This window comes from Vigna umbellata, chromosome 4 (genome assembly GCF_029865625.1).
Source record: "Vigna umbellata cultivar VRB3 chromosome 4, Vumbellata_1.0, whole genome shotgun sequence".
NCBI lineage: Eukaryota > Viridiplantae > Streptophyta > Magnoliopsida > Fabales > Fabaceae > Vigna > Vigna umbellata.
In genome coordinates, this window is record NC_142168.1 from 36939969 (window position 1) to 36966273 (window position 26305).

The following is a 26305-nucleotide window of genomic DNA, read 5'->3' on the forward strand; positions in this document are numbered from 1 at the left end:
CATATTGCATATACAACTCTCATGGACAATTAATTGTCATTTTAATCACAGGTTACCGTGTGATTTTATTTTTCAATCTTATTTTAAACTATTTTTTTTCACTTGTATTTTAGTGGAAGGAACAAAGCAATATATTTTCCATAAGGTTAATTTTTTTTAATGTATACACTAATTATTTTATGATTTGTTTCTAATTTTAGCATAATAGAAAATAAAAGACTCATTAATGTGATTATTAAATTGTGTATTGGACGAGGGTCATCATTATACAATTTATTAATAATTCTTTGACAAAGATAATATAAACTATACATATTTCACTAATTTAGATTTATTTTCATAAAAGTTAAATGTTTTAACATGTTATAATGATTGGACTCATTATTTGACATTGTAAATACACCAATAATATTAATAGACTATTTTTCAACATAAGTAGTAGTTATTTTTAGTTTTATTTTATTTAAATATTTTATATTCTTCGATCATTTACCATATTAGATAATTTAAGTTAAAAGAATCAATTAAGTTATTATAATTGTCTGGAACTACACTTGAATAAATTAATATTGTATAACTGGTATTTATTTTTACGGGTGTTAATATCAAAATAATTCATGTACTTAAGAAAATAATCATCTTCTCTATGGATTATAATTAGAACCAATATGAAAAAGTGACTTTCTATATAATTATAATTATAATAATATAAAATATGATGTATTTTTTTTTAACATAGAGAATCTAGGTTAATTATTATTATAACTCAAGTATAAAGTGGCATTTTTTTTAGTCGATTGCTATTTTAACTTACATAAAATATTTCATTTGGCATTATTTTTATAACTTTATAAATTAAGTATAAATTATAACATTTTTCTTTACTCAGCTATTTTAACTAACAAAAAATATTTCATTTATGTGACGTACGAAATTGAAGTAAAATTTTGTTATGTCAGTAACTATTTTAATTTACATGGAATATATCATTTATGTAATGAGAAAATTTGATGTAAAATAGCTATTTTTATGTTATTCATATTTATTTCAGTAGTATAAATATTATACTTTAGTTAAAATATCTTATGTAAAAGCTTAATTTATATTTAATACTTGAAACTGTAATTTTAATTTATATTTAATACTTGAAACTGTAATTTTTATTTAATTTTACTCGCAATATTTATATATAGACTATATAATATATAAAAAAAATAGAATCTGATTAGAATAATATCAAAGTGTAACAATATCCCAATATGCATATGATCAAAAGTTTCATCAGCAACTGTGATCAGAAGATGCAGAAACAAATCTAATAACATTCTAAAAGTGTTATTATTTTTCATAAAATTAAAAAAGTGTGGTCAAATTTGTGTTAATAAATTTTAGAAGTACATTGGTATATACAATGCAGAGGAAATCGCAATTTAATTATTTATTGTTCCAAAAAAGAAAAATCTAACAAACAAACAATTAAAAAATCTGAAGTCCTATTTCTTAGGATAAAATTAAGAAATTTAAACTATAATAATGTGAGTTACATATATATAAGCTAAAAATAAATGTTGTTTTAAGGAATCCCAAATGATTAGTTCTTCTCTTTCTCAGAAACTTAATTTAGGGTTTTTGGATGGATTATTTGACTCATAACTTAACTTTTTCTATTTAGGCCACTATCATGGAGATAATTTGGATTTCTTGAAAATGAGATTAGGATTAATTTATTATAGTATGCCAAAGTTTCTTTTGTCTCTCTTTAAGAATATATATATATATATATATATATATATATATATATATATATATATATATATATATATATATATATATATATAGCTGAATCATGATTAATTGGTCCCGGATTTGTCATTTCATGTTCAAATCAAGTCTATTTATCTCAACATTTGTCCCCCCTTAATCCTTAAAATCTCATTACTTTCATATGTTCTTTTTCGGTTTAAGATACATCACTAGGGACAAAAATTAATTCTAACATTATATGGGTTGTTGATGTTGATTTAATATCAAAATTAGAGTTACATTTAATAATTTATATAATAAAAAAAATTATGAACTATTATGATGTATATTATTAAAGTAAAATTTTAAACTTAATTAGAGAGCACTATTATCCATGTTCATGATCTATTGTCTATGTTTTGGTAATTCTGTGAAGTGAACTATAAGAGACAAAAATATAAAAAAAAAAATAGTCTAGTAATTTGGAAATAAATTTGTATTCCAAAGTTTTGAAATATTAGGAACATGTCTTGTCTCATTAAATCAAATTCATAGAAACATGAAAAGAAAGTTTTTTGTTTTTGTCTCTTTTTTTTCTCTAATTCCTTGGATTTAGCTTCTTAATATGTTCCACATGCCGACATGCATTGCATTAATTTTATGGTCAACAAAACAATGACATTATTACCTTGTGACTTAAAAACACAGTAATCTAATGGGCTTTTATTTTTGGCCCAAGTCTAACTTTCTTATGGGCCCTATAATACATATGGGTCTACACTTCAGACCAAGGGTTACTACTTCTTGCATCTCATTTATTTCTTTCTTTCTGTACCTCCCTAATCAATCTAATATCCATTTTATCCTTTTTTATTTAATAATTTCAGAGATAAAATGGGTATTAAAATTATTAGGGAAATGCAGAAAAAATAATGAGTACAGAAAGTGAAAGCCCATACTAAGATGCAAAGAGGCCCATTGGTTTTTAACACCATTACACTATGTAAAGGCCTACCTTACTAGGGTGTTACTCCCTCCACCACCACACGTCTCTTCCTCCACCTCCCCAATTTTCTAAAATGCCAATTATATCCTCAAAAGTTAAAAATTTTTACTTTTATTATTTTAATATTTTAATTTATTTAAAACATCTGCTTTACTTCGCTCTGCACTTCTTTCTCTCTTTCATTTCCGTTTAGGTGAACCACAAAATGAAAATAAGCCTAAACGGATATGGAACATTGCTTAGTTGATAATCCACTGTCTTCCTTTATATTTATGCGTTTGAAAGCACACCAAAAAAGCAACTCATATTTTCCATGGTTTCATGATATGAATTTTAAGCTTGCGGATTTTAGTGCACTTGGACTCTTTCTTTAGTAAGATACGTGAATGATTGTATCTCTCATAAGTCAAATTATGAACTCTCGTTTTGTTGTATATGGAGGAACCAGGGATTGAACTCTAGCTTATTATCGATGCATTCATTAACATAAGCTTCTCATATCAGACATTGAAGTGTATATTCTGTACGACATTCATAAAATGTGCTCATCATCATCATCATCATCTTCTTTGTCTCTTTCATCCTCAAAAAGTGGTGCTGTCTATTTATTTCTGACATGTCCTTTGATTGATTTTAGTTTTGTGTAGGATTCTTATTAGTGGTTGGAATTAACTTGATTGTCTCTCAAACTGTTCTATCTGTTAACATGTGTTGTACTAAAGATAAGGCTTCGAAAGTTTGTGGTTCACCTAAACTCAATCATAATAATAACAGAATCGTAAAATGAAAATAAGCCTAAACGGATGTCAACATCCGTTTAAGGCAAAACGGATGTCGACATCCGTTTCGCCTTAAACGGATGTTGACATCCGTTGAAGGATGTCATCCGTTTAGGTTTGGTTTTCATTTTACGTTTCGTTTTGATTTTACTACGTTTTGGGGGGCTCATGCGAAGGATTATTGGAAGATTATTAGAAGGATTATTGGAAGCATTATGGGAAGGGTTTAGGGTTTAGGATTATTGGAAGGATTATGACTACGTACCTGGACAGGAACCACGACAAGCACACTATACCACAAACGAACACTGCACCACTGCACAGAGAACAAGAGGAAGATTGCTTGATAATTCTTTTCACGATCACCAAGCTTTGCAGAAAAATATTTTACTCATACAAGAAACGTAGGTTATCAGTGAAATATGTTATAAATGAGTAAAATTAAAAAACAATAATTTTAAAAATAAAATTTTACTGAGGGGCAAAATAGTAAAGGAGAGGTGGAGGGAGGGGCAAAATAGTAAAGGGGAGGTGGAGGGAGAAGGCTGTGGAGGTGGAGGGAGCAACACCCACCTTACTAATATGTGTTTGACTTTGTCATTTACGTTTCTAGTCTCGTTAATACACTTTTAGTAAAAAAAAACTACTTTTCAGAATTATGAAAACCACTTATTTTTCTGGAAATTATTTTCATAGTGAAGTATTAGATCTTTAAGAATTAATCACTTTTTAGTTCTATCGTTTATTTATTTTATTAAATTTTGTTTGACTGCTAATAAAAGGTTCCATCAACTCTTCCAATTTTTTTTAAATAGGACAGTGTATCAATTTCCAATTTAGTTATAAATAAGGTAACTAATATATCAATACTGACAATGATGCATAATGCAATTTATAATCCATGCATACTGCTGATTTGCAAAATTAATTTCATTTAAAAAATATGAACTTGGTTGAATCTAAAAAGAGTTATATTGTTATATTTTTAATTTATTAAATTTGGTGGAATATTTTATTTATGGAGGAAATATATGGAATAAAATAAGGAAATAATTGGATGAAAATGTAACTAAGTCAAATTTTAACATATGCTTCTACATTTTGTAACGTCCCAGATTATATAGAACTATATAATCTAGTAGTCCACATTTTAATATAATAGAACAGTTCTAAGTATACTTGCAGATAAGATGTTAAGGTTACAGTCATCCCAAAATGGTTGTAAATTTAAAACTTTAACACAATAAAGTATTTCAAAATAAACAGAACGCCTATGGATCCTAACTAGGCTAAGCAGCGGTGTCAACTCCCTCCAAGGCCTGCTCCAGAAGCATCTTATCTACCTCTGCTCACACCCAAATGGAAGATCATTACAACAGAAAACACAACACAATTAAAAGATAAACACAAACAGAAGGGTGAACTAGATATAAAAAAAATCATGTTATAACAATCACACACAACATGCAAGTTTAATTCACATATACTGGGTCACTTAACACAACTTGTTACACTTTAAACTTGACTCATCCGGACTTAGAATGATTATCGAGCTATGGCGGGTCATGCACTCGTGGTGGCTTCTACTGCTTTGCATAGCCATTGCCAATGGGTTTCACCCTACCACACTCACGAGGTTAGTCCGTTATGACCTAAATTTTCTAATGAAAACCCTAATTAATTTATTCAATTTAAAAACACGTAATATAATCTATTGGCTGCCACATCAACTAATTTAGCCCAAGTCATTGCCACGACGACAGTTTTTGCACACCTCACATCCACAATCAGTTCACCGTTATTAATTTTAATGTTGTTAAACGGATAGGACTGAAATCATACAATTTTCATAACATAGGGACTTAATGTCTTCATTTTTAAAACCGGGTACTAAACTGAAAATCAGCTCTTAATACGGGGACGAAGTAAGCATTTAAGCCTTATAAATATTTGAATTTCATTATATTATGCAATGATTGAGAGTTTTTGGCAAACATACTTTACTTATTTTTCATTTAAACTCTAGAATAACAAGAAAGTGGTTAAAGGTTATTAACTCGGTTAAATCATTACACAAGTGCTTAAATCCTATAACATTTGCCATGACCTGTGTATGAGAACGAATCATGTTGCCAACAAGGGAAATATGAAGAGTGGAACAGAATGAAGGGGTAGAGACAGCAAAACAAATTAATTAAGGAGACTAACACGAAATTAAAACACAAAAAATTACTATCATTTGTTTGAGAAGAGCATTGGCTACCGTGAAGTAATTTTCCTACGGAAAACTGTTGTCGTGAAGTGAAATGTGATGATGAACTAGAAAGAAGGGATAATGTAAAGGAAAAAAATTAAAAATTAAATATAATTTTAGTTCTTATTTTAAACTTTGATACAATTTTATTCTCCAATTTTAAAAATTAATGAATATATATTTTTTAATTTAATTATATTGAACTTTTTAAAATGTGAAGTGATTGACATATTTAAGTTGTTTATCATTTAACATATTCTAATTCAAATAATAGTATGAAATGTTTAACTTATAAAAATATCGACATCCATAAATTAAAAAATATATCATTTATTTTTAAAGTTTGAAAAACAAAATATATCAAGAAAAAAATATATTTTAATTTTTATTTAAATTTAATAACTAAAAAATAAAATCATTGAAACCAATATGCATACACCTTTAAGTGCCATATAAAATTTAGTGACACGTCATGTGTAGGAATACGGTCTCGTGACGCAGATTAACATTTTCCTTAAAACTAGTGAATTTATTTTTAAGATTTTGAAAACCTAAGGTCTTTTTAATATTTGAAGTTGGTATTTAGGGATAAATGTTTATCATCACAAGCTCCGTAAAACCAAATTCACACAATTTTTAAAAATAAAATATAAATTAATTATCAATTTAAAAACACATCTCTGTCCACAATAGAAGGACCGAAACACGTTTTCTCTTAAAATAAAATTAAAGAAAAAAAAAAGAGGTTGAATGATTATACAATGAGTATGTTTTGCTTTAAAGCTTTTAAAATAGGCTTAATATTCTATTGTGTCTCCAGTTTCGTTCGAAAATGTCAAATTAGTTTATTCTTTAAAAAATACGTTAATTACGTCTTCACTTAATAAAATTTACATCAATGAAATCTTTTCTGTTAAATCCGTACAAACAGCATTAATTATTTTTCTCTCTTATTAAGTAACGTTGTTTGTACGGATTTAACGGAAGAGATTTTATTGATGCAAATTTTATTAAGTGATGACATAATTAACGCATTTTTAAAAGGATGAATTAATTTGACATTTTTAAACGAAACTGGATACAAAGGGTATTAAGCCTTTAAAATAAGATTCATCTCATCCAAAAGGTAAAAGTTGAAAAGGAAATACATAGTTTATTTTCTTTTTCTTGTTTTTGGACAGACTGGTATAGATAATAATGCAGATTAGTCAACAATGTGCAGTTCCCAATTCCGATGTGAGGTCCTCTAGATTCTCACCATGAAGACCATTTGTCCATTAGCATACATATATTTATGAGGCTTAGCAGCATAGATATGGCTGTTTCATTCACACCTCTGCAATTGTCATTATCAATGCATCTTAACCCATTGGATAACCATTTTAACCAAACACATTTTAACATCCACCATCACTTCCTTTCTTCTCTTCTTCACCTCTCTATTCAACTACCTAAAACTCTTATTAATACCTCCCATAATAATTCACAGAGATTAATGATGAATTAACCTTAGAACTAACGTGACCAAACCCCGCCTTGGTTTATCAAATTAGTAAATCAATCCACTTCAGTTCATTTATTTGTGAATAAAAAAAATTTAAATTTAGTCTGATCTATAGGTTAATGATTAAACGAGTGATTTACTAACTTACTTTATTATAAGTTTCTTTTTAATAAAAAAAATCATAATTTTTTTAATTCAAATTTAAATAATTTCACTCTACAATAATGTTAAACCCCAAAGACTAAAATAAAAAATTAACATACAATTCAAATATAATCGAAAAATAAACTTAAAAACGAATAAATAAATTTATAATATTGATAATTTTTATGTCACTTATTCATTTATGAGATTAGATGGATAAATTTATAATATTTTGTTCCCTTGAAACATCTTTTTCTTTATTCACCTTTACAATACAATAAAAGAATGTTAACAAATAATACTGAAACACAAAATAATAAATAATTAAATTAAATTAGGTAAGTTGGTGAACTAATCAGCCCACCACAAGTTCAACTCAAGTAAATTGAATTTGAAGTAAGCCAGATTGAAAATTAACTTGCATAAAAAAAATTTATTTTTTTAAATCCAACTCAATAAACCAGTTATAGGCTATTAGTCCACAAATTTCAACTCATTCTAACAACGTTAACTAAACTTTTATAATTGTTTTATTTTACCAAAATCATCAACCTTAATAATTTTTAGGTTTAATAGGTTCGGAGGTCCCTATATTTGCGGGTTCGTTTCACTTGGGTCCTCCAATTTTAAAAGTGATCAATTAGGTTCCTAATTTAACAAAATTGAGTCAATAATACCCTTTCTGTTAAATGCAAGGAAATCTGAATGCAAATTAAAAATTGCAGAAATTGCCACGTATTAAGCTCAAACTCTGCCACCTACAAATAAAATGATGCCTCAGCATGCCACCTGTTTAATTTGTATTCAGATTCCCTTGCATTTAACGGAAACGGTATTATTGACTCAATTTTGTTAAATTAGGGACCTAATTGATCACTTCTAAAATTGAAGGACCCAAGTGAAACGAATCTGCAAATACAGGGACCTCCGAACCTATTAAATCTAATTTTTATAGTGCAGTGTGGGACACCAAAATTATGTGAGTGCAGGTAGACATGGCAGCAGTGTTTTATATGCTGCATAAATTGAAGAAAAAAAGATGCTGCCTAGAAATTGAAGAACTGCAGCATGCATTATCTTTCAGTGGCCAATGTCTAAACCCCACAATAAATTCAAAGAGTGTCATATACAATGTCTCCTAGAGAACCGTTGCTGCAAACTCTAGCAGAGGTTTAGGGCCATGAGAGAATGTCAGAGTGAAGATAGAAAACAGAAGGGCTATAAATTTACCTAGCTTCATGTCACAGCAACTCAGACTGGCCCATTTTTTCTGTGCACTGCTGTAATAAATAAGCCAAACTCATTTATTTATATCTCTATATATGTATATAGTAAGTACAATTGGAAATAACAAGTATTGTTACATTAACTTCATGTATTATGAGTGTCGGATCAAAGTTTAACTAGGCAAAACTTTTCTTATAGGCTTCCAAGAGAAAAAGATTTTTAAAGATTCTTTTTAGTATTAATTGTGTTAGACTTCCAAAAAAATGTTCAATTTTTTAAAAGATTAATTACTTTAGGTTTTCAACAAATATCTCAAAAATTTCTAAAACTAAATTTATAATAAAAAAAGTTAAATAATTTTATATAGTCATTTTTGTGAATAGAAATTCACCTGCAGAACAAGTCTTATTTAACATCTAAGGAAAAGAAGAGTAACAAGTAGCTGGGTGGAAGAAAGAAGGGCGCTTCTTTCTACATTTCCAGGCCTTTAGCTTGTTCTTTTAAATTAACATTTATGTTATTGGTAGAAGTAATATAAAAAAATTAGGTAAACAATAACTATTGTTTATCAAATTATATTTATTATCAGTTGTATATTTACATTTCAAATGTCATACACTTTCAAGTTTTTACTCTTGATATTTTTTCTTTCTTTCTCTCTTATGTTTATGTGCTTCTCGTATATTGTGGTGGTAACTTTTCATCATAAAAGTAAAACCTCTCGTTTTCTTTCCTTCCCCTTCATCTTTTTCTTCGTTTCATTTCATCTTATAAGTATAAGAGTTTTTTTTCCTTAAGATTATTTGATATATATTATTTTTATTATATTTTGGATGTATTAGATTTCAAAATCGAATCTAGAAAATAACTTAATTTTGAAATCTAGTTAAGAAAAGTCATCAAATATGAAAATTCACTAAATTTTATAATTCAGTTAAGTGTTCACTAGCTTTTGAAATCTAGTTTAAAATATATTTGGATTCCAAAATTTGGTTCAAATAGTCATCAAATTTTAAAATCTAATTAAGGTAATCATTAAATTTTGAAATTTGGTTAAGGAAGTCACATAATTTCAAAATCCAATTACGATAACAATAGGGTTTTGAAATTCGGTTAAGATAGCAACCAGATTTCAAAATCTAGTTAATGAAGTTATCACTGATAAGAGTGTCACTAGATTTCGAAATCCAGTCAACGATTATGTGGATTTCAAAATTCGGTTGACATTCTTTATCAGATTTCAAAATCTAGTATTCATTTAATATTATTTTTTTATAATTTTTTTAACTTTTTTATTTTAATTTTATTAACATGTTTTATATTATTATTATTATTATTATTACTATTATTATTGTTGTTGTTATTATTGTTATTATCATTATCAAAGAAGTGAGGTATTCAATAGTGATGATCTTATGTTATATCATCCTTTCCGTTTGGTGGATTCACAAGTAAATTCAAGCTTCATGTCATATTTTTCTTCTTCTTTTATCAATGAAATGTACAAGGGAGATTATACAAATAGTTTTTATTATTGATCTGATTTTTCCCACAGTGATAGTTAGGAAAAGTAATGAGAGGTAAATTAAGATATCTTTAATCTGATGATTACCGTGTACATATATAGCAGATGCTAGCAATACAAGATCCTATGATTAAGGCTAGCATTAAGATACTACAACCAAATAAGGTAACAAATAATGCTGACAGCCATTGATTGGTAATTACACTAATTACAGAGATTGACACTATCAAGTCAAATCATTGGATCCACACATTAAGGGATCTTGTCTCTAATTGTGATGACTTAATTGAGTGAGTTTGATGGATTGCTTTATATCTTGGCTTTTTTTATTATAAGATCTAATAAAGCTAATGGTTAACCTAGGAGAAAGAAATATGTGTTGTTAGGATGTGAAATGAGTGAAAAATACATAAAATACAAATTTGATGTTCAACAAAGTATATACAATACAAGAAAATTCGAGTGTCCTTTTAAATTGATGGGAAGGCCAATTTCTAATGGAGAGGGGTGAGTATTGAAGGTTATACGCAAATATCATAACCATGATTAGGCCAAAAAACATATTGGATGGCCAAATGTGGACGACTAATCCGATGATATCCATATGGGGTCCATATCGATCCATCATGTGTCATTCAAATGTTCCATGGTGTTTATGGTTCGGTGATGCTCATGGTTTGTTCATGACTGGGATAGTCATGATGGTGGTGTATATACGATGATGATCATAGTATCGAATGCTCCACGTTATGCTATGTTGATAGTTGTGTTACTACAATGGTTATAATAAGTAGTTAACATATGTGCTAATGAGTGGATAGACCAAAGGCTTATGTGTGAGATGTTAGTAAAGACATCAAGGGTTAGTGATCAAGGATTGAGGATGGATGATTGAGGCTCGGGAAGCGAGTAATCAGATATGATTGATTTGTTATATTTAGAGGATTAGGAATTTTATTGTTATTACTTCAGTATATGGGGTATTTGATTATTTTTTATATAATCAATATTTATGTATTTTGTTTTTATGATTGTTTAGCATAGCTTACCCCATACGTGTGTGTTTGTGTATTTGTGAAAATTAAATTCTCAGCGATGATAGTATAATGTGTTATACTTGAGCAGATAATATTGCAGATATTCCAGAGATATTTGTGTATTTGTGAAAATGAAATTCTCAGCGATGATCATATAATGTGCTATACTTGAGTAGATAATGTTGCAGATGTTCCAGAGGCATAACAAGGGAAAGATTTGAATTTCTTTACAAAACTCTTTTGGTATAGACTTTTGAAACAATGTAATTGAATTTGTTTTATTTTCTTAATATTTTAATTACTTTTGTAAACTTAAAACGCCAACATAACTAAAATTACTTACCAAAACCAATATTTGATTAATTCAACTCAATGTACTCTTCATTAGCTTTGTAGCGCCTTAATTTAAAAGTAAATTCAGTGTTAGAAACTCTTGTGCTTTTAGAGAAAAGATAGAAATAGAATTTGTTTTTGAAATTGTTGAAAAAAACTAAATACTTAACTTAGATTTTATTTCGTATTCATTTTAAAATTTGTTTTTAAAATAGTTGGGTTTTACAATAATATTTTATTTTAGAATATTTTTTATCCATTATATTTTTTCAATATGATTGTATTTTTTATATTCTTAAAATTTTATATTAACTAATTTGATTTTAATAACATAAAATCAGATAAAACAACATACAATGTAAATATTTTACTTGTGTATTTTAATAAATTATTATTAAAAAAATTCTTAAATAATAAATTATAAAGTTTTAGTTTAAATTCTTAAGAATATGCATCTTTAAATTTTGTGTATAGTATTATTATGTTTTCTCACATGATCTTTGAAATAGTTTTAATTCAATTTATTAGATATCTCATTTTAAAAAAAATACTAGATTAAGTCTAATTTTTTTTTTAAAATTAAGTAACATAAACTAACTCTTGATTGATCTGAGAAGTGCTAATTTTACTTATGTTTTAGTTGGTAGAGCAAAAGAAAAAGAAAACACTTGGATGACATGCTTATGCACATTGGCATGTGATTAATATAATAATTGATAGCCCATAATAGATGACTTTGTCCTCAAGTTACAAACCTCATCATATCCCACATATCTACATCTAAAAGAGAAAAGAAGAAAAAAAAACAAAGCATGAGATTAATGGGAGCCAAACATAATTATCACCCCACAAGGTCATATTTATGAAATGAAAAACAATAATCTGTCACTGTCACTGTCTCAAATGTGATGATGTTGTAGCTGCAAGAGTCTAGAATATGCCCCTTCTGGCCTGCTCACAAGTTCTGCATGGCTACCTTGCTCCACGATGCGACCATCTTGAACCACTCCGATGCAATCGACCCCTCTGATGGTCGACAAACGGTGAGCCACAAGCACCGTGGTGCGACCCCTCATTAGCCTCTCCAAGGCCTCTTGTAGCACACACTCGGACTCAGCATCTAGGGCACTGGTGGCCTCGTCCAGAAGAAGAATCGTAGGGTCCTTAAGCACTGCCCTAGCAATGGCGATCCTTTGCTTCTGCCCTCCAGAAAGTTGCACCCCTCTCTCACCAACAGGTGTCTTATAACCCTCGGGCAAACCACTCACGAACCCATGCACGTTCGCTGCACGTGCAGCCTCTATCACCTCACTCTCACTTGCACCATCTTTTCCATATGCAATGTTCTCGAAAATGCTCGCTGCAAAAAGTGCTGGTTCTTGCTGCACCAACCCTATCTTCAGCCTCAGAGACTTCAGGTTCAACTTCCTTATGTCCTTCCCATCCACCATCACTTTCCCGGCAATAGGGTCGTAGAATCTCTCTATCAATGCAATCACAGAACTCTTCCCTGACCCACTTGCCCCCACAAGAGCCTGGCTCTGCCCTGCACGGATCCTCAGGCTCAAATCCTTGAACACCATCACATCAGGCCTCGAAGGGTAAGCAAAATCGACATGCCTCAGCTCGATCTCCCCGCGCAGAGATTCCACCGGCTCCGCGTCGGGATCATCAGGGTCGATCCTCGTCGACCGATCAAGGATCGAGAACACCGACCCCACCGCCTCGCCGCCGCGGATTATCTCCGGCGCCAGGCTCACGGTTTCCGCCACTGAATTCGCCGTTATCACGAGGACCACAAACACTTTGATCACCTTTGAGAAGGTTGAAGCACCCTTGCTCACCAAATGTGCCCCGTACCATAGAATGAGAGCCTCGGAGGCATAGAGGGCAAGCTGAGAGAGACCGAACAAGAAGCCCGACGTGAGGCTCCGCCGCAGACTCTGGCGCTGAGGCACGCGAAGCTCGTTGCAGAACACTGATAACATCTTGGTTTGAGCATTGAATGCTGCAACTGTTCTGATGTTGCTCACTCCCTCTCCTGCTATCATACTCGTCTTTGCATGAGCTTTGGCTGTGTCTCCAGCAAACCCTTTTAGAGATAATTGCTGCACGATCAAAAACACATACAGAAACATCCATTGTTAGCTAGCACTGAATCAAACACCGACATAAAGTCCTACGTAAACCAGTTATGTTCCTTGGACTTCATAAAGTCGTAGGAATATGTAGTTTAAAAATTATGTAGTAACAAGTTTTATTTTACGTGCAACTAGTGATTTTTTATTTTTAATTTCAAAAACATTCTACAAATACACTGAAAATGGATGGCATTATAACACTTATAGAAACTAAAATCGAAAGCTATAAATAAAGGTTTTGTCGATCAAAACAATCCTCTACTTTTCTTATGTTTCTCTGCGAAACTTTCTTTTTGCATGAATAGTAATAAGAGCAATTTTGTGGGGAATTTTCACACACCTTGAAGCTATGTCACTGGTTTTTGGCCTACTAAATCCATGCAAGGCATGAGGGTGTATCAAATACTAACTGTAAGTATAACGGTAAAACATTAATAATTGAAGACATGCTTCTGCCAAGATTGGAGGAAGGGATTTTGGTAATTTCAATAACTGCACTGTTCATTTTTGGTAAAAAGTTTCATCTGATGGGGAGAAAGAAGTCACCAAAATCCAGTGAAAAAGAACAAAAGGGCCAAAGTGGTGGGACCCAGAGAGGAGAGAGAATGTCCATGTTCATGCAGCATACATTACATGGTCACCAACTACATTGAAAGACATTGATGGTTAATAAGGTACGTGTCCCTGATCAATCAGTCTATTTTCTTGCCCTGTGCCTATAGCATGCGCAGAACGTAGAATACTACCTTTAACAGTATTAATCAGAAGTGATTGTTACTCTTAGTTTGAAAATGATGTGTGTAAATGTGATACTACTTTTTTTCAAATATTAATTAATGTGTCACTCTATGTACCTTATGTGTTGCAGAGGTGTAAGTGTGACAGATTTAACTGAAATTTTATGTTAAAATATGCTAAGCTTTAATTAAAAAAGTTAACCCATGTTTTCTTGCAGGAGAAAGTTAACCGTGTGAAAGTAAAATAACACACTTGGTAAAAAAAGAAAAATTGTACAACATGCTTTTGCGTGGGAATCATCAACACAAGAGAAAGAAAACATAAATTCGTAACTACCTTTATGCTTTTGTATCGTGGAAAATTCGTGCAAATCATGCTTGTTTGATTGTTTCAATTTTTTTTCTTTTAAAATTGTTTAAAAATGATTTTTCTAATACTCCCTTTGAAAATAAAAAAGAAAAATTATATAATAAAATATTTCAAGCATTAAAATATGTATTTAAACTTTCTTGATTTTCTTCCAAATCTACCTTACCAAACAAAATATATTGGAGCATGATAGAGAAATGTGCACCAGAAAAGCAAGATAGAATAAAGAAAGTCCATGTGAAGCTATCTCCAGAATCATTCACATGCATGCCCTAATTAAAGAACTGAGATGTTATCCATATACAGCTAAACCGTCTACATATGCAGCAAGACCCAAATGGTCTCACGTGCATGGTCAAAAATCTCCAATGGCTTAAAAACTCAGATACAAGAATTTTTCACCCATTCATCCCCAGTAAGAATATATGAGTATGCACGTGTGAGTGAGAAAGATCACTGAAGAACATACACTATGAACGGTTTTAGAAAATAAAAATCATAACTTTAGAAAAATACCCTTCCCAAAATAAGTTAACAAACAACCCTTTAGACATTAGATATGCTCTGTGAAATCAAAATTTGAAATTAGTATTAAAATAGTACTGAAATATAAGTGGATGTACTTGAACAAAATACTATATATATATATATATATAATATATAGAAGACTATGTGAGAAGGTCACATGCCTAGGACCTGAAAAAGACTGGGAACCGATCACGGGTGGAGGAGCTAAAAAAATAAAAGTTCAGATTCCCAGACGGACTAAAAAAAGGTTTGGGGTTTGTAGGAAATATATGAATAATAATAAAAGGAATGCAATGAAGTTTCCTCTTGCAGTGTCCCAAAAATATTGTTAAAAAAATACTCTAGCTCTGCAGGGATCTTCTGCCAATGAAGAGCTTGTGTTTTCTGTCTTATGATGAAATATTTCTTTATAAAGTATTCTAATATTTCACAGCCAGCTGGCAGATATACTCCACAATGATAATAATAGTATATTAATAAAGTACAGTGATTTTAATTTAATAAAGAAGGTTGAACAAGTGCAAGACCAGTCTCAGTGTGTGACATTGAAGTTGATGATCAGGTATGGAATCTGCATCCATAAAATAAATCTTTTTTTTCATGACCATTATTAACTAGGTTTTCAATACACCAATGTGTTATTTCACAGAAGTTAATGTACTGGACTTTGAAGGAAGCACGTGCACTGTTCAACTACGTGAGGAACTCTGCTGTTCTAACTTTTGTCGTCTAATGTCACCTTAGATGGGAAGTGAAGTTATACTTTGGGTGTAAAAGACATTAAAAAATGTAATTACTGTTTTGAATTTCGTTACTGCAACTTTTTACCATGTGTTATCTCTCCAACTCGTATAATTACAGTACTTTTCACTTGGAAAAAAACAACATATTTGATGCATGTTCTGTAAAACAGTAACTAGTGTGGAACATGAAAGAGAAAAAATATGCTGGACACATTGAAAAAGATGTTTCCTAGAGATTTAAAAAAAAATGCAGTATGCAGATTATCTAACCCGGCCAAACACCAAACTGTAGAATAAATTGATATAAAAATGTCTCCTTGAGAACCGTTGGTTGAAACTCTAGCAGGGTTTAGGGCCATGAGAGGATGTCAGAGGGAGGAGAGAAAACAAAAGGGTCAGGAAAATTATCTAGCTTCATGTCACAGAGAACTGACAGGGGACCCTTTTCTGTGTAATGAATAAGCCACACTACGGTGAAGGCAGTGTAGTGTAGTGTAGTGTGGTGCATTAGTTAGCCAGAAGAACAGTGATTTTTTGTTGTGATTTATTTATTAATATTCAGAAGTGGCAGGAAGAAGAGTATTGAAATTTGCAGAATCTCAATTATCAAACCCCATATCCCAAGCACAAAAATGGGGTGTGGTCTTGCCAGAAGACATGGGGCTAGTTGCTAGCTGGAGTCTTCAGAATCTGACTTTCCCATATCATACCATATGGTCAAAAATGTAAGACTCATTAGTCACTACTACCTCAACAGCAAAAGCTGATACAAGCTTCTGTACACGTACCATTCAAGAATCTAACTTGAATACGTAGAGGACCCCACCCCCCCAACTCAGAAAAATGCAGTGCTGCTGTTGCACCATTAAGCCCTCTATCATCCACATGCATTATAATCTCTGTCATGGTTGAATTTGGGAACTTGGGCCCTATCTCTTCATGGAGTACTTCACTATGTTATTTCCATTTTAAAGGGTTGGTATTTTTCGTGGAGTTCTTCAATTTGAAGATGGATTTCACTCTGTTAACCTATATGATCTTCAGTGTTAACTAATTTACTGTAAAAATTATGGAAGTGAAAGTCTAGAGTTTTTAACCCTACTAAGTTTTGAAATTCTGGATTAAAGTTTTGTCCTTTTGTGCACCCTTTTCCCTCCATTAGTTGTCAATTTGAAGTACAATTTCACTATGTTAAAAAAAGGGAGGTTTTAATGCCATTATTAATGAGATTTTATGGTCCAATATGAGTTATTATTTCCCAGAAGTTAATGCACTGGACTTGGAAGGAACACGTGCACAGTTCCACTTTGTGTGGCTCTTTGTTGTTTTAGCTTTTGTCGTCTAATGCCAGCTTGTGTGTGAAGATAGATTCTCAGTGTAAAAGGGTAACTGTAAGGTAATGAATTTTGGGTAAAAATCTAGAGTAACCCCCTGGTCCCACCACTATATATAGTCTAAGGTCAACACATGCAGATAACAAGAAGACAAGTTTGTAAGTTCACTAACTTAAACAATTTCTTCTGCTCTTGGGTGAAGAAAAGTAGTATAAAAACTTTGCATCAGAACTTGGATCTAATTTTGTATTGCATATAATATATAATATAATGTAGTCATGATAATTGAGTTTACCTGAGCAAAGTTGGCTAGCACAAGGAGAGGGAAGGTTGCCAAGATGAGCAAGGAAACCCTCCATTCCACTATGAAAGCAACTATAAAAGAAGTAAGGAGAGATGTCATGTTCTGCAGAATCACTGATATCCTCTCAGCAATTGCAGACTTCACATCAGCTGCATCAGTGGCAAGGCGAGCTGCAACAAGGCTTGAGTTGTGCTCCTCCTCATCGAACCATCCAACTTCATTCCTCAAAATAGCTAACCAAGTACAAACACCAAAATTTAGAGAATCTCACTCAAACAAACACACACCAACACATGAAATAAACCATACCGGCAAGCATCATTCTTCTGACCCTTGTGGTGAGGTTTTCTCCCATGATACTAAAGAAGTAATGCTGTATCAAGTATGCACCAACTGCATAGAGACCGGCACCAATGTAAATGAAGACATACTCCTTAGTCTTCCTCTCCATGGAAGCATAATTTCTGAAGTAAAAGACCTCAATCATGTTGCTCATAACAATAGCAAAAGTAGGGCCAATGAATCCAGAAAGAACAGAACCAACAGCTCCCATGATTGAGTAAGGCCACTCGGGAGCATTCAACTTAAGCAACCTGAAGAAATATCCATCTGGAGCAGGATTTTTCTTATCTGTTTCAGCATTTGATATCATCTCAATACGGCCATCTGCACCAGTGCTGTACTGGTAGCTCAAGTTCCTCAGGCTGCCTGACCTGAGACTCAAGGACTTTGTTGACAGTGAATGGCTCAGCCGCGACGACCTAGTCCGGCGAGTTGATGGGTTGGAGAAGTCTCTATTTCCAACCATTTCTTGGAACCGAATGAGTGAAGCATATGTGCCTGCCTTGGCAATGAGTTCTTCATGTGTGCCTGTCTCAACAACTTGTCCTTGTTGTATAACTGCAATGGTATCAACATTCCTTATGGTTGATAGACGATGTGCCACAACCACAGTTGTTCTTCCAACCATGAGCCTGTCTAGTGCCTCTTGAACTATGCTCTCAGACCCTGCATCAAGAGCACTAGTTGCTTCATCTAATAGAAGGATCTTTGGGTTCTTCAACATGGCTCTGGCAATTGCAATTCTCTGCTTTTGGCCCCCAGATAATTGAACTCCTCGCTCTCCCACCTGGTCAAAACAGAACACATTTTTATTAACAAACCCTTGTCTAGAACTAAATGATCAACTTTACGTACCCCAGAAAAATTAGTACAACTTATTTATGATTTGAAAATTATCAGTATTCCAAACCTGAGTGTTATAACCATTAGGAAGCAAGGTGATAAAACTATGAGCATTTGCAGCAGAAGTAGCAGCTTCCACTTCAGCCATAGTTGCATCAGCTTTTCCATAGAGTATGTTCTCTAGAATTGTAGTTGCAAAGAGTGCAGGCTCTTGATTCACCAACCCAATTTGATCACGCAACCATTTTAGTTGTAGAGTCTTAATGTCCACATTATCCAGCAGAACCTGACCTGCTTGGCCATTTCAAAGAGATCAACATAGTTGTAAATCCAAGACTCCAAAGTTCAAAATTTCAATGCACTGTGATGTTTCATGTGCTCCCAAAACCATTCTAACATAGAACTGTCATGGTAGTACAAAATATTTTCTACTTCCAAGAGAGTTGAAAGTGTTCTGTTACCTTCATTTGGATCATAGAACCTTTCTATCAAGGAAACAACTGTGCTCTTTCCAGATCCACTGCCACCAACAACCGCAACAGTTTTTCCAGCAGGGAAAAAGATTGAGAAACTGCGAAAGATAAACACATCCGGCCTCGAAGGGTAGCTGAAAGTAACATCTTTAAATTCAATGTTGCCATTAACCTCAGCTAGGCACTTTCCTTCAGATGGATCTTCCACTATGGTGGGTTTCTGTTTGATGATCTCCATCAATTTGTATCCCGCTGCTTTGCCTTTGCTGAAAGCACCCAAATTGGAAAAGGACTGTCCCAAACTCCTGTTGAAGTAAACCAAAATGTCATGATCACATGAATGGTGTCATTAAAAGTTAACACAGAATCATCAAAAGTTACTAAAATTAGGCCCTCACATGCCACCAACAATGGCTGAGAAAATAGCTGTGAATGCCTTGCCTCCATCTGTTTGTCCATTCCTGATGAAAACTCCAGCATACCAGAAAACCAGTGCCCAAGACATGCATGCTATTCCATATGTGCATCCTAGGCCTAAACCTTTGGCCATTCCTGCCTTGTATCCAAGTTTCAGAGTGTTTTGTATTGCATCAGAGTAAGAATTCAGTGCCTTGCTCTCCCCAACATAAGAGTAAACAGTTCTAACTTGAGCAATGGCCTGTTCAAATTGCATAATGAAGACCAATTAGTCCCTACATTAATCTGTCACTCTTCTTTTTTTTTCAATGGAGCCCATTTTTGAGCCAATGATTATGGAAATCAATGTGAAGGACAGATCTAAACAATCAAAAAAGAAGAAGCAATTTTAGGTAAAACATAATTTCGTTTCATGTACTTATTTGTAAACAAGGACCATAGTTGGCATTAGAGCGACACAAGACCACAATCATCATCACCATGCTTTTTGATTATTTTTCTCACAAAAGAGAAAAGCTAGCCAGGAACTTTCATGAGTGCTCCACACGACAAGACATCATTTTCACACTAAAACAGCCACTGAACATCAAATAAGGCGCAAATTCATATGAAAGAAGAGCATGCGCTCCATGTACTCAAAAAAGTAGGAGGATCAAAATTCAAAAAGCTTTTGAACAACCCCATAAAAAACATACAGGAAAAAAACCACAAACAAAAGGTACAGAAAAGAATAGAACAAAAACAGAACACAACCAACTCGGCCAAGCCAAGCATTTTCTTTTCTTTTTATGAACATTTGATCTTTTGTTTTTACCATAAGAAGAAAGGTGTGCAAGTTCAAGTTCTTCAACCTAGAATTAACCTCACCTGCTCAGCTATTATTCCTGCATTTGCATAAGATTCTCGACTCTTTGATGTGAGGCCAGTGAGTGTGTAAGCATACAATCCACCAGCAAAAGCAATCCCGGGAATCACTGCAACACTCAGAAGTGCGAGCCTCCATGCTGACACAAAACCAACCACCAGACCCGCCAGAAACGTTGATAGATAGTGTATGAAATTCCCCACCTAAACAATCACAAAACGTTAAACCAACAAACATAAAACTACAAAACTCATGAAAAAGCAGCAACATCAACCATGTGACTGAACCCCGGTGCATGTTAGCATCTAACATGCGCCACCTTGTTCCATCATCATCTATGGACCCACTTCGGTGGATATCAATCAACAACCCCCGGAAGGCCATGGTTTCTATACGTTCTTTTTTTGTACCATAAAGGAATTGCGCAAGTTAAACAATGTTTTGCTAACGTGCACCACTTTCTTCTATGATCGTCTATGGGCCCCACTTAAATGGATATCAATCAAACACCTATAAGGCCACGGCTTTTTCTATTTGTTCTATCTCTCATACCATCAGCTATGTCAATTCATCCTGCGCACCTTAAAGTGTGTTTTGTTAACGTGCGCCACTTTGTTCCATGATCATGCGTGACCCCACTTACCAATGGATATGAATCAACTACCCCTTAAGGCCAAGGTTTCTACTTGTGCCTTTTTTACATACCATGAAGGTAAAAAATACACAAAGATGGCAAATTCAAAGCACCTTCTCGCTTATAGCATCTTGAACTAGTAGTGTATCTGTGGAGACACTGAAAACAATATCTCCTGTTCTTGCATCCGTGTCAAAGAAACCAACGTCCTGTTTAAGCACTGCTTCCAAGTACTTCTTTCTCAGTGTGCTCACTTGTCTCTCCCCAGTGTACATCCAGCATGCAATTTCTGGTTGGAAAGAAAAAATCATCACCCAAAAATTAAGAAACAGTACTAAGTTTTTTATTTTTACTTTTTTTCTATAGTGTTACAAATTTGATGCATGGTACAATGAAAGAGGTTGAACTATTAATTAAGATAATAGAAATGCGTACCAATCATTAATGGTAAAAAAATGCTACATGATAAAGATGAGAATGGAGTGATAGATAATGTTAGGCAGGAAAATCTGATGTGGTGAGATTGACAAGTGAAGGGAGTAAAAGACGAGTGTGTTTTGTTGACACAGCACGTGGGATCGATGTGAAGTTGCTGGAACAACAACAGTCACACACGAAGCTTGGAAGTAATGGTCCAATAAGTGTGATCGATCTTGTTCACAGGTTAGGACCAACAAAACAGAGAGAAAGAGAAAGCAGAAGAAAAAAAGGTTTAGATTTTCTGAGAGGAAAAGAAAGAAGATTAACATACCTGCATAGGATGATATGCAAACGACAAGGCCAAGGTACACGAAATAGAGAGCATACTGCAATCATGATCATGAGAAAAAAGCAAAGAAGAGAAAAAAAATTAGATCTTGGATCTGAGATGGTGTTGCCAGTAAGAAATATGGGTGTTATTGAGAATTTGGACATCAATCAATAATTGAACTGATTAACCTTTGATACTTCTTCTGTCATTTTCTTCAAGTCCATTTGGTTTTTGCCAAAGCCATTAACCATTTCACCAAAGAGCAGGAAGAAAACTGGCATTGATGAACCATGAACAATGGCTCCCAAGCTGCCAGAGACCATGAGCATCCAATCACACTTGTCAGCAAATGAGAAGAGCTTGTAAAAAGGCAAAGTCTGCTCTTTCTTCTTCTCTGCCTCTGGCAATGCTTTAGGCTCAGCAGCATCAGCCATGAGAGCAAGTCACAGAAAAACACAGCTTCTGGGAAGGGGAGAACAAAAGGGTGGAATCAAAATAGGATTTTTAGAGTGACTCGTGGTTCAATGCCATGAACAAGGAGATCTAGGCCTAGTGGAGTGTGTAATGTGACTTTTTTCTGGACATTGAATGAAGGAGATCTGAACCAACAACAACCCCTTTTGCAATATACTCTCTTTTTTGCAGTGTCAATATCGCTTTTGGTTCTGTAAGTTTGGTTTGGTAGAGTGAGCAAAGAAGTTGAGAGAGAGAGAGAGAGAGGGAGAGAGAGAGAGAGTATGTGTGTGTGTTTTGTTGGACAGTGGTCAAAGGAAGTTGAGAGAACAAAGAGTTTGGGAAGAGAGAGATGTGTGAAGTGTGGTTTTATAGAGTGAGTGGTTTGGTTTAACTGTGGTTGTGAATTGGAATGTATAACAATGAAACTCGGTTTGGTTGATAAAGCCACAAAGATAAAGGAATCCAGTGAATAGTGTTATGGGGTTTTGTGCAGTGTCTGGTTTTTACTACTTTTCTTTCATTGGTTAAAAATGAAACATTTTAATACAAAGTCTTAGATGTTAATTCATACTAATATATTTTGTTTTAAATTTTCAATGTGCATATAGTCAAATTAGCAACTTCAACATCATTTATGGTATAGTAACAATAGGATTTAATAAGTATAAAAAATAATAATAGAATTTGATCCTTATCTTTCTAATTATGTTGACCCTTGAAACAATATATTATTATGTAAAATTCATGTCAGAACAAAATAGTTAATTACAGGATAGATTAGTAAAAAAAAGCAAAATCATTTTTTTCATTGAGGTGAAAACATCTCTCAGTTTATATTTTTCTTTAGAATACTTCATTAACCTCATTTCCTGTTAAGCATTTTAGAAAAAATGAAGTTGATGGTTGTTTATCTCCTTCAATCCAATATTTTTTCTTTTGAATAAATATTCATATTAATAAAAAAAATATTATTAAGGACAAGTCAATTAGATAGAATTTTTTTATGTACTGAAATTTTGTAGGTGTCAAGTGGAAACTGTTTTCATCACTACTATGTGTCAAAATAATTTTATTTTTAAAAAAAATTATATATTATTTTGTAATAAGAGAAAACAAAGTAATCATATGAAAATATTTCCATTTTTGTGCAGTGATATGGGATTTCGTGCAGTGTCTGGTTTTTACTTAGTAGTACTACACTACTAATGTTCTTTCATTGGTAAAAAATTGAAAATTTTAATACAAGGTCATAGGTGCTAATTCATACTAATAACTATCTTTTGAAATTTTCAGCATGTATGGAATAAACTTAGCAACTTCAACATTTATGGTATAGTAGCAATAGGGTTAAATTCGTAAATAAAAAATAACAATGGCAGAATTTTATCTTTATATTTCTAACAATGTTAACACTTAAAATTGATGCCAGAACAAAATACTCAACTTTAGGATAGATTAATAAAAAAATAACAAATTAGTTTTTCTTTCAGGTGAAAACATCAATCAGTTTATATTTCTTTAACCTCATTTCATGCTAATTTTTCTTTTTTAAAAAATTCAAATTGATGGTTATTTACTTTTTTCAATCCAATAATTATTTTTTGGGTTAAATATGATTTTAGTTCCTAAACTATTGGTCGTTTCTGGTTTTCGTCCCTGTTTCAAAGTAAGGTATAATTTGGTCCTCATTCTTTTCGAAACTTTCGTTTTAGTTCCCGGAATTTTGGTTTTAGTCCTCATTTGTTGCTAAATGAGGACCAAATTTTTAAACAGTGTTTAGTTTTCGATGACTAAAACGAACGTTTTCGAAAAGAATGAGGATCAGATTGTACCTTACTTTGAAACAGGGACGAAAACCAGAAACGCCCAATAGTTTAGGGACTAAAAACATATTTAACCCTTATTTTTTAAAACAAATATTCATATTAATAAAAAAAATATTATTAAAGACAAGTCAATTAGATAGAATATTGAATTGTTATTTTATTATGTGACAAAACAATTTTATTTAAAAAAATAATAATAACTCTTTTTTGTACTAGGAGAAAACAAAGTAATAATATGAAATTATTTTCATATAATTCAACCTTCTTTTTTACATCCATTCAAACAATTGAAAGAACTATTTTCTTTTTTCTTCTTACTTCTATTCATTCGAACAATATTTCTTGTTTATTTTATATTTTATTTTTTTTCATTTTTATTTATTTCTTTTCAAAAAAAATTAGTTAAAATCGATATCAGTTTTTTTTATCAACTGTTCACATTCTTGTATGGATAAATTTAGTACAAATAAAACACAAATTTAACTGAGAGTTAATGCAATTAAAAATTATTGTTATTTGTATCCTTGGTCATAGCTGTTATCCAATTATAATTTAATGCAATTAAAATTAAAATTCTTTGTCAGCATTTGTTCATTCCCATAGTTTATGGAGTTTTATACAAAACAAAATTTAAATTCAGTTAAAAACCAATATTAATTTTTAATACACCTTTCATCTTATTGGCTAAATTAATTTCAGTTAAAATTACTCACTTATAACTTTAAAAAAAATAATAAAATAATAATCAAGTAACTAACTTAAATTTGGTGACATCTACTACATAAATCTAATTAAATGTAAAACTAAGAATTTCAAAGGAAGTAAGCTATTTATTCTACATATAAATAAAATTATACTATATAATTTAAATATAGTATCCGATCAATATTTATAATTTAAATTGAAAACATTATTCAATTAGTTTTTATGGAGAATATTACAGTAGTAAATGTTGAAGAAGGCTGTATATCCAATTTTATAAATGTAACATTTATTAACACTTATTAAATATGAAATCTAATATTTCATTTTGCAAGTGGAATTAGCCTATTTGACTTCTTTCCAATGTGTTTCTAAACTAAGTATTCCTTTTTGCAATAACAAGATTTCATTCACAGAGAGTTAAGGTAAAATTGTTCATAAAAAAAGTAACATATTTATTAGTTCTTATTTATGTATAAAAGTCCTCCATTCTGTTGTTACCCAGAAAATAGTATTTAAAATAATTGACTTCAAATACTTGTAAAAGTTCATTTAATACTATATTTATTAAATATAATACACAGTCAAAATGCAATGTGGAAAAAATATAATTTAAATATCTCATAGGTTGTCGTCATTGTTATCTATATAAAAGGGAAATTGTTAGACCTTTTATAGTATAGAAAGCTTCTCAAATTAATAGCAATCACATTGTTATTAATATAATTTGACTCAGAAAGACTGGTGGAAAAATAATATATATATATATATATATATATATATATATATATATATATATATATATATATATATATATATATATATATATATATATATATATATATATATATATATATATATATATATATATATATATATATATAATTTCTAAACTGCAATAACAACATTTTTCTATCATGAATTTTAGAAGGAAATAGTTACAACATCTTACTTCTAATATACAAGATTCTCCATGCTCAAATTACTAATATTACAACATCTTACTTCTAATATACAAGATTCTCCATGCTCAAATTACTAATATTACAACATCTTACTTGAATAAAAAATAGTTAAGTTTAAAAAACGATCTATCAAATAAAATGACTAAATTTAAAGAAAGTATCACTTAAAAGATATAATTGATAAAATATTTTTTTAAATTTAAAATAACTTTCATTTTAGAGATAAAATTGAAAAATGGATGTGGACAGAAAAAGAGATATCAAAATATTTTATTTAACATTTGATTTAATAAATAATTATTAATTAGTATTACATAATATT

General features: G+C 31.7%; 1 protein-coding gene across 1 annotated transcript; it reads right to left on the reverse strand.

Annotated features, from left to right (window-relative positions):
* Positions 1-12225: 12225 nt before the first annotated feature.
* On the reverse strand, positions 12226-22877 carry ABCB19 (ATP binding cassette subfamily B19). Its single transcript, XM_047294667.2, has 10 exons — positions 22223-22877; positions 22035-22089; positions 21397-21572; positions 20652-20852; positions 19766-20025; positions 19356-19672; positions 18962-19185; positions 18019-18838; positions 17701-17942; positions 12226-13660 (listed from the first exon to the last, which is right to left on the reverse strand). Exons 1-10 carry the CDS (start codon positions 22466-22468, stop codon positions 12452-12454), a joined length of 3750 nt encoding a protein of 1249 aa, XP_047150623.2. The 5' UTR covers positions 22469-22877; the 3' UTR covers positions 12226-12451.
* Positions 22878-26305: the final 3428 nt, after the last annotated feature.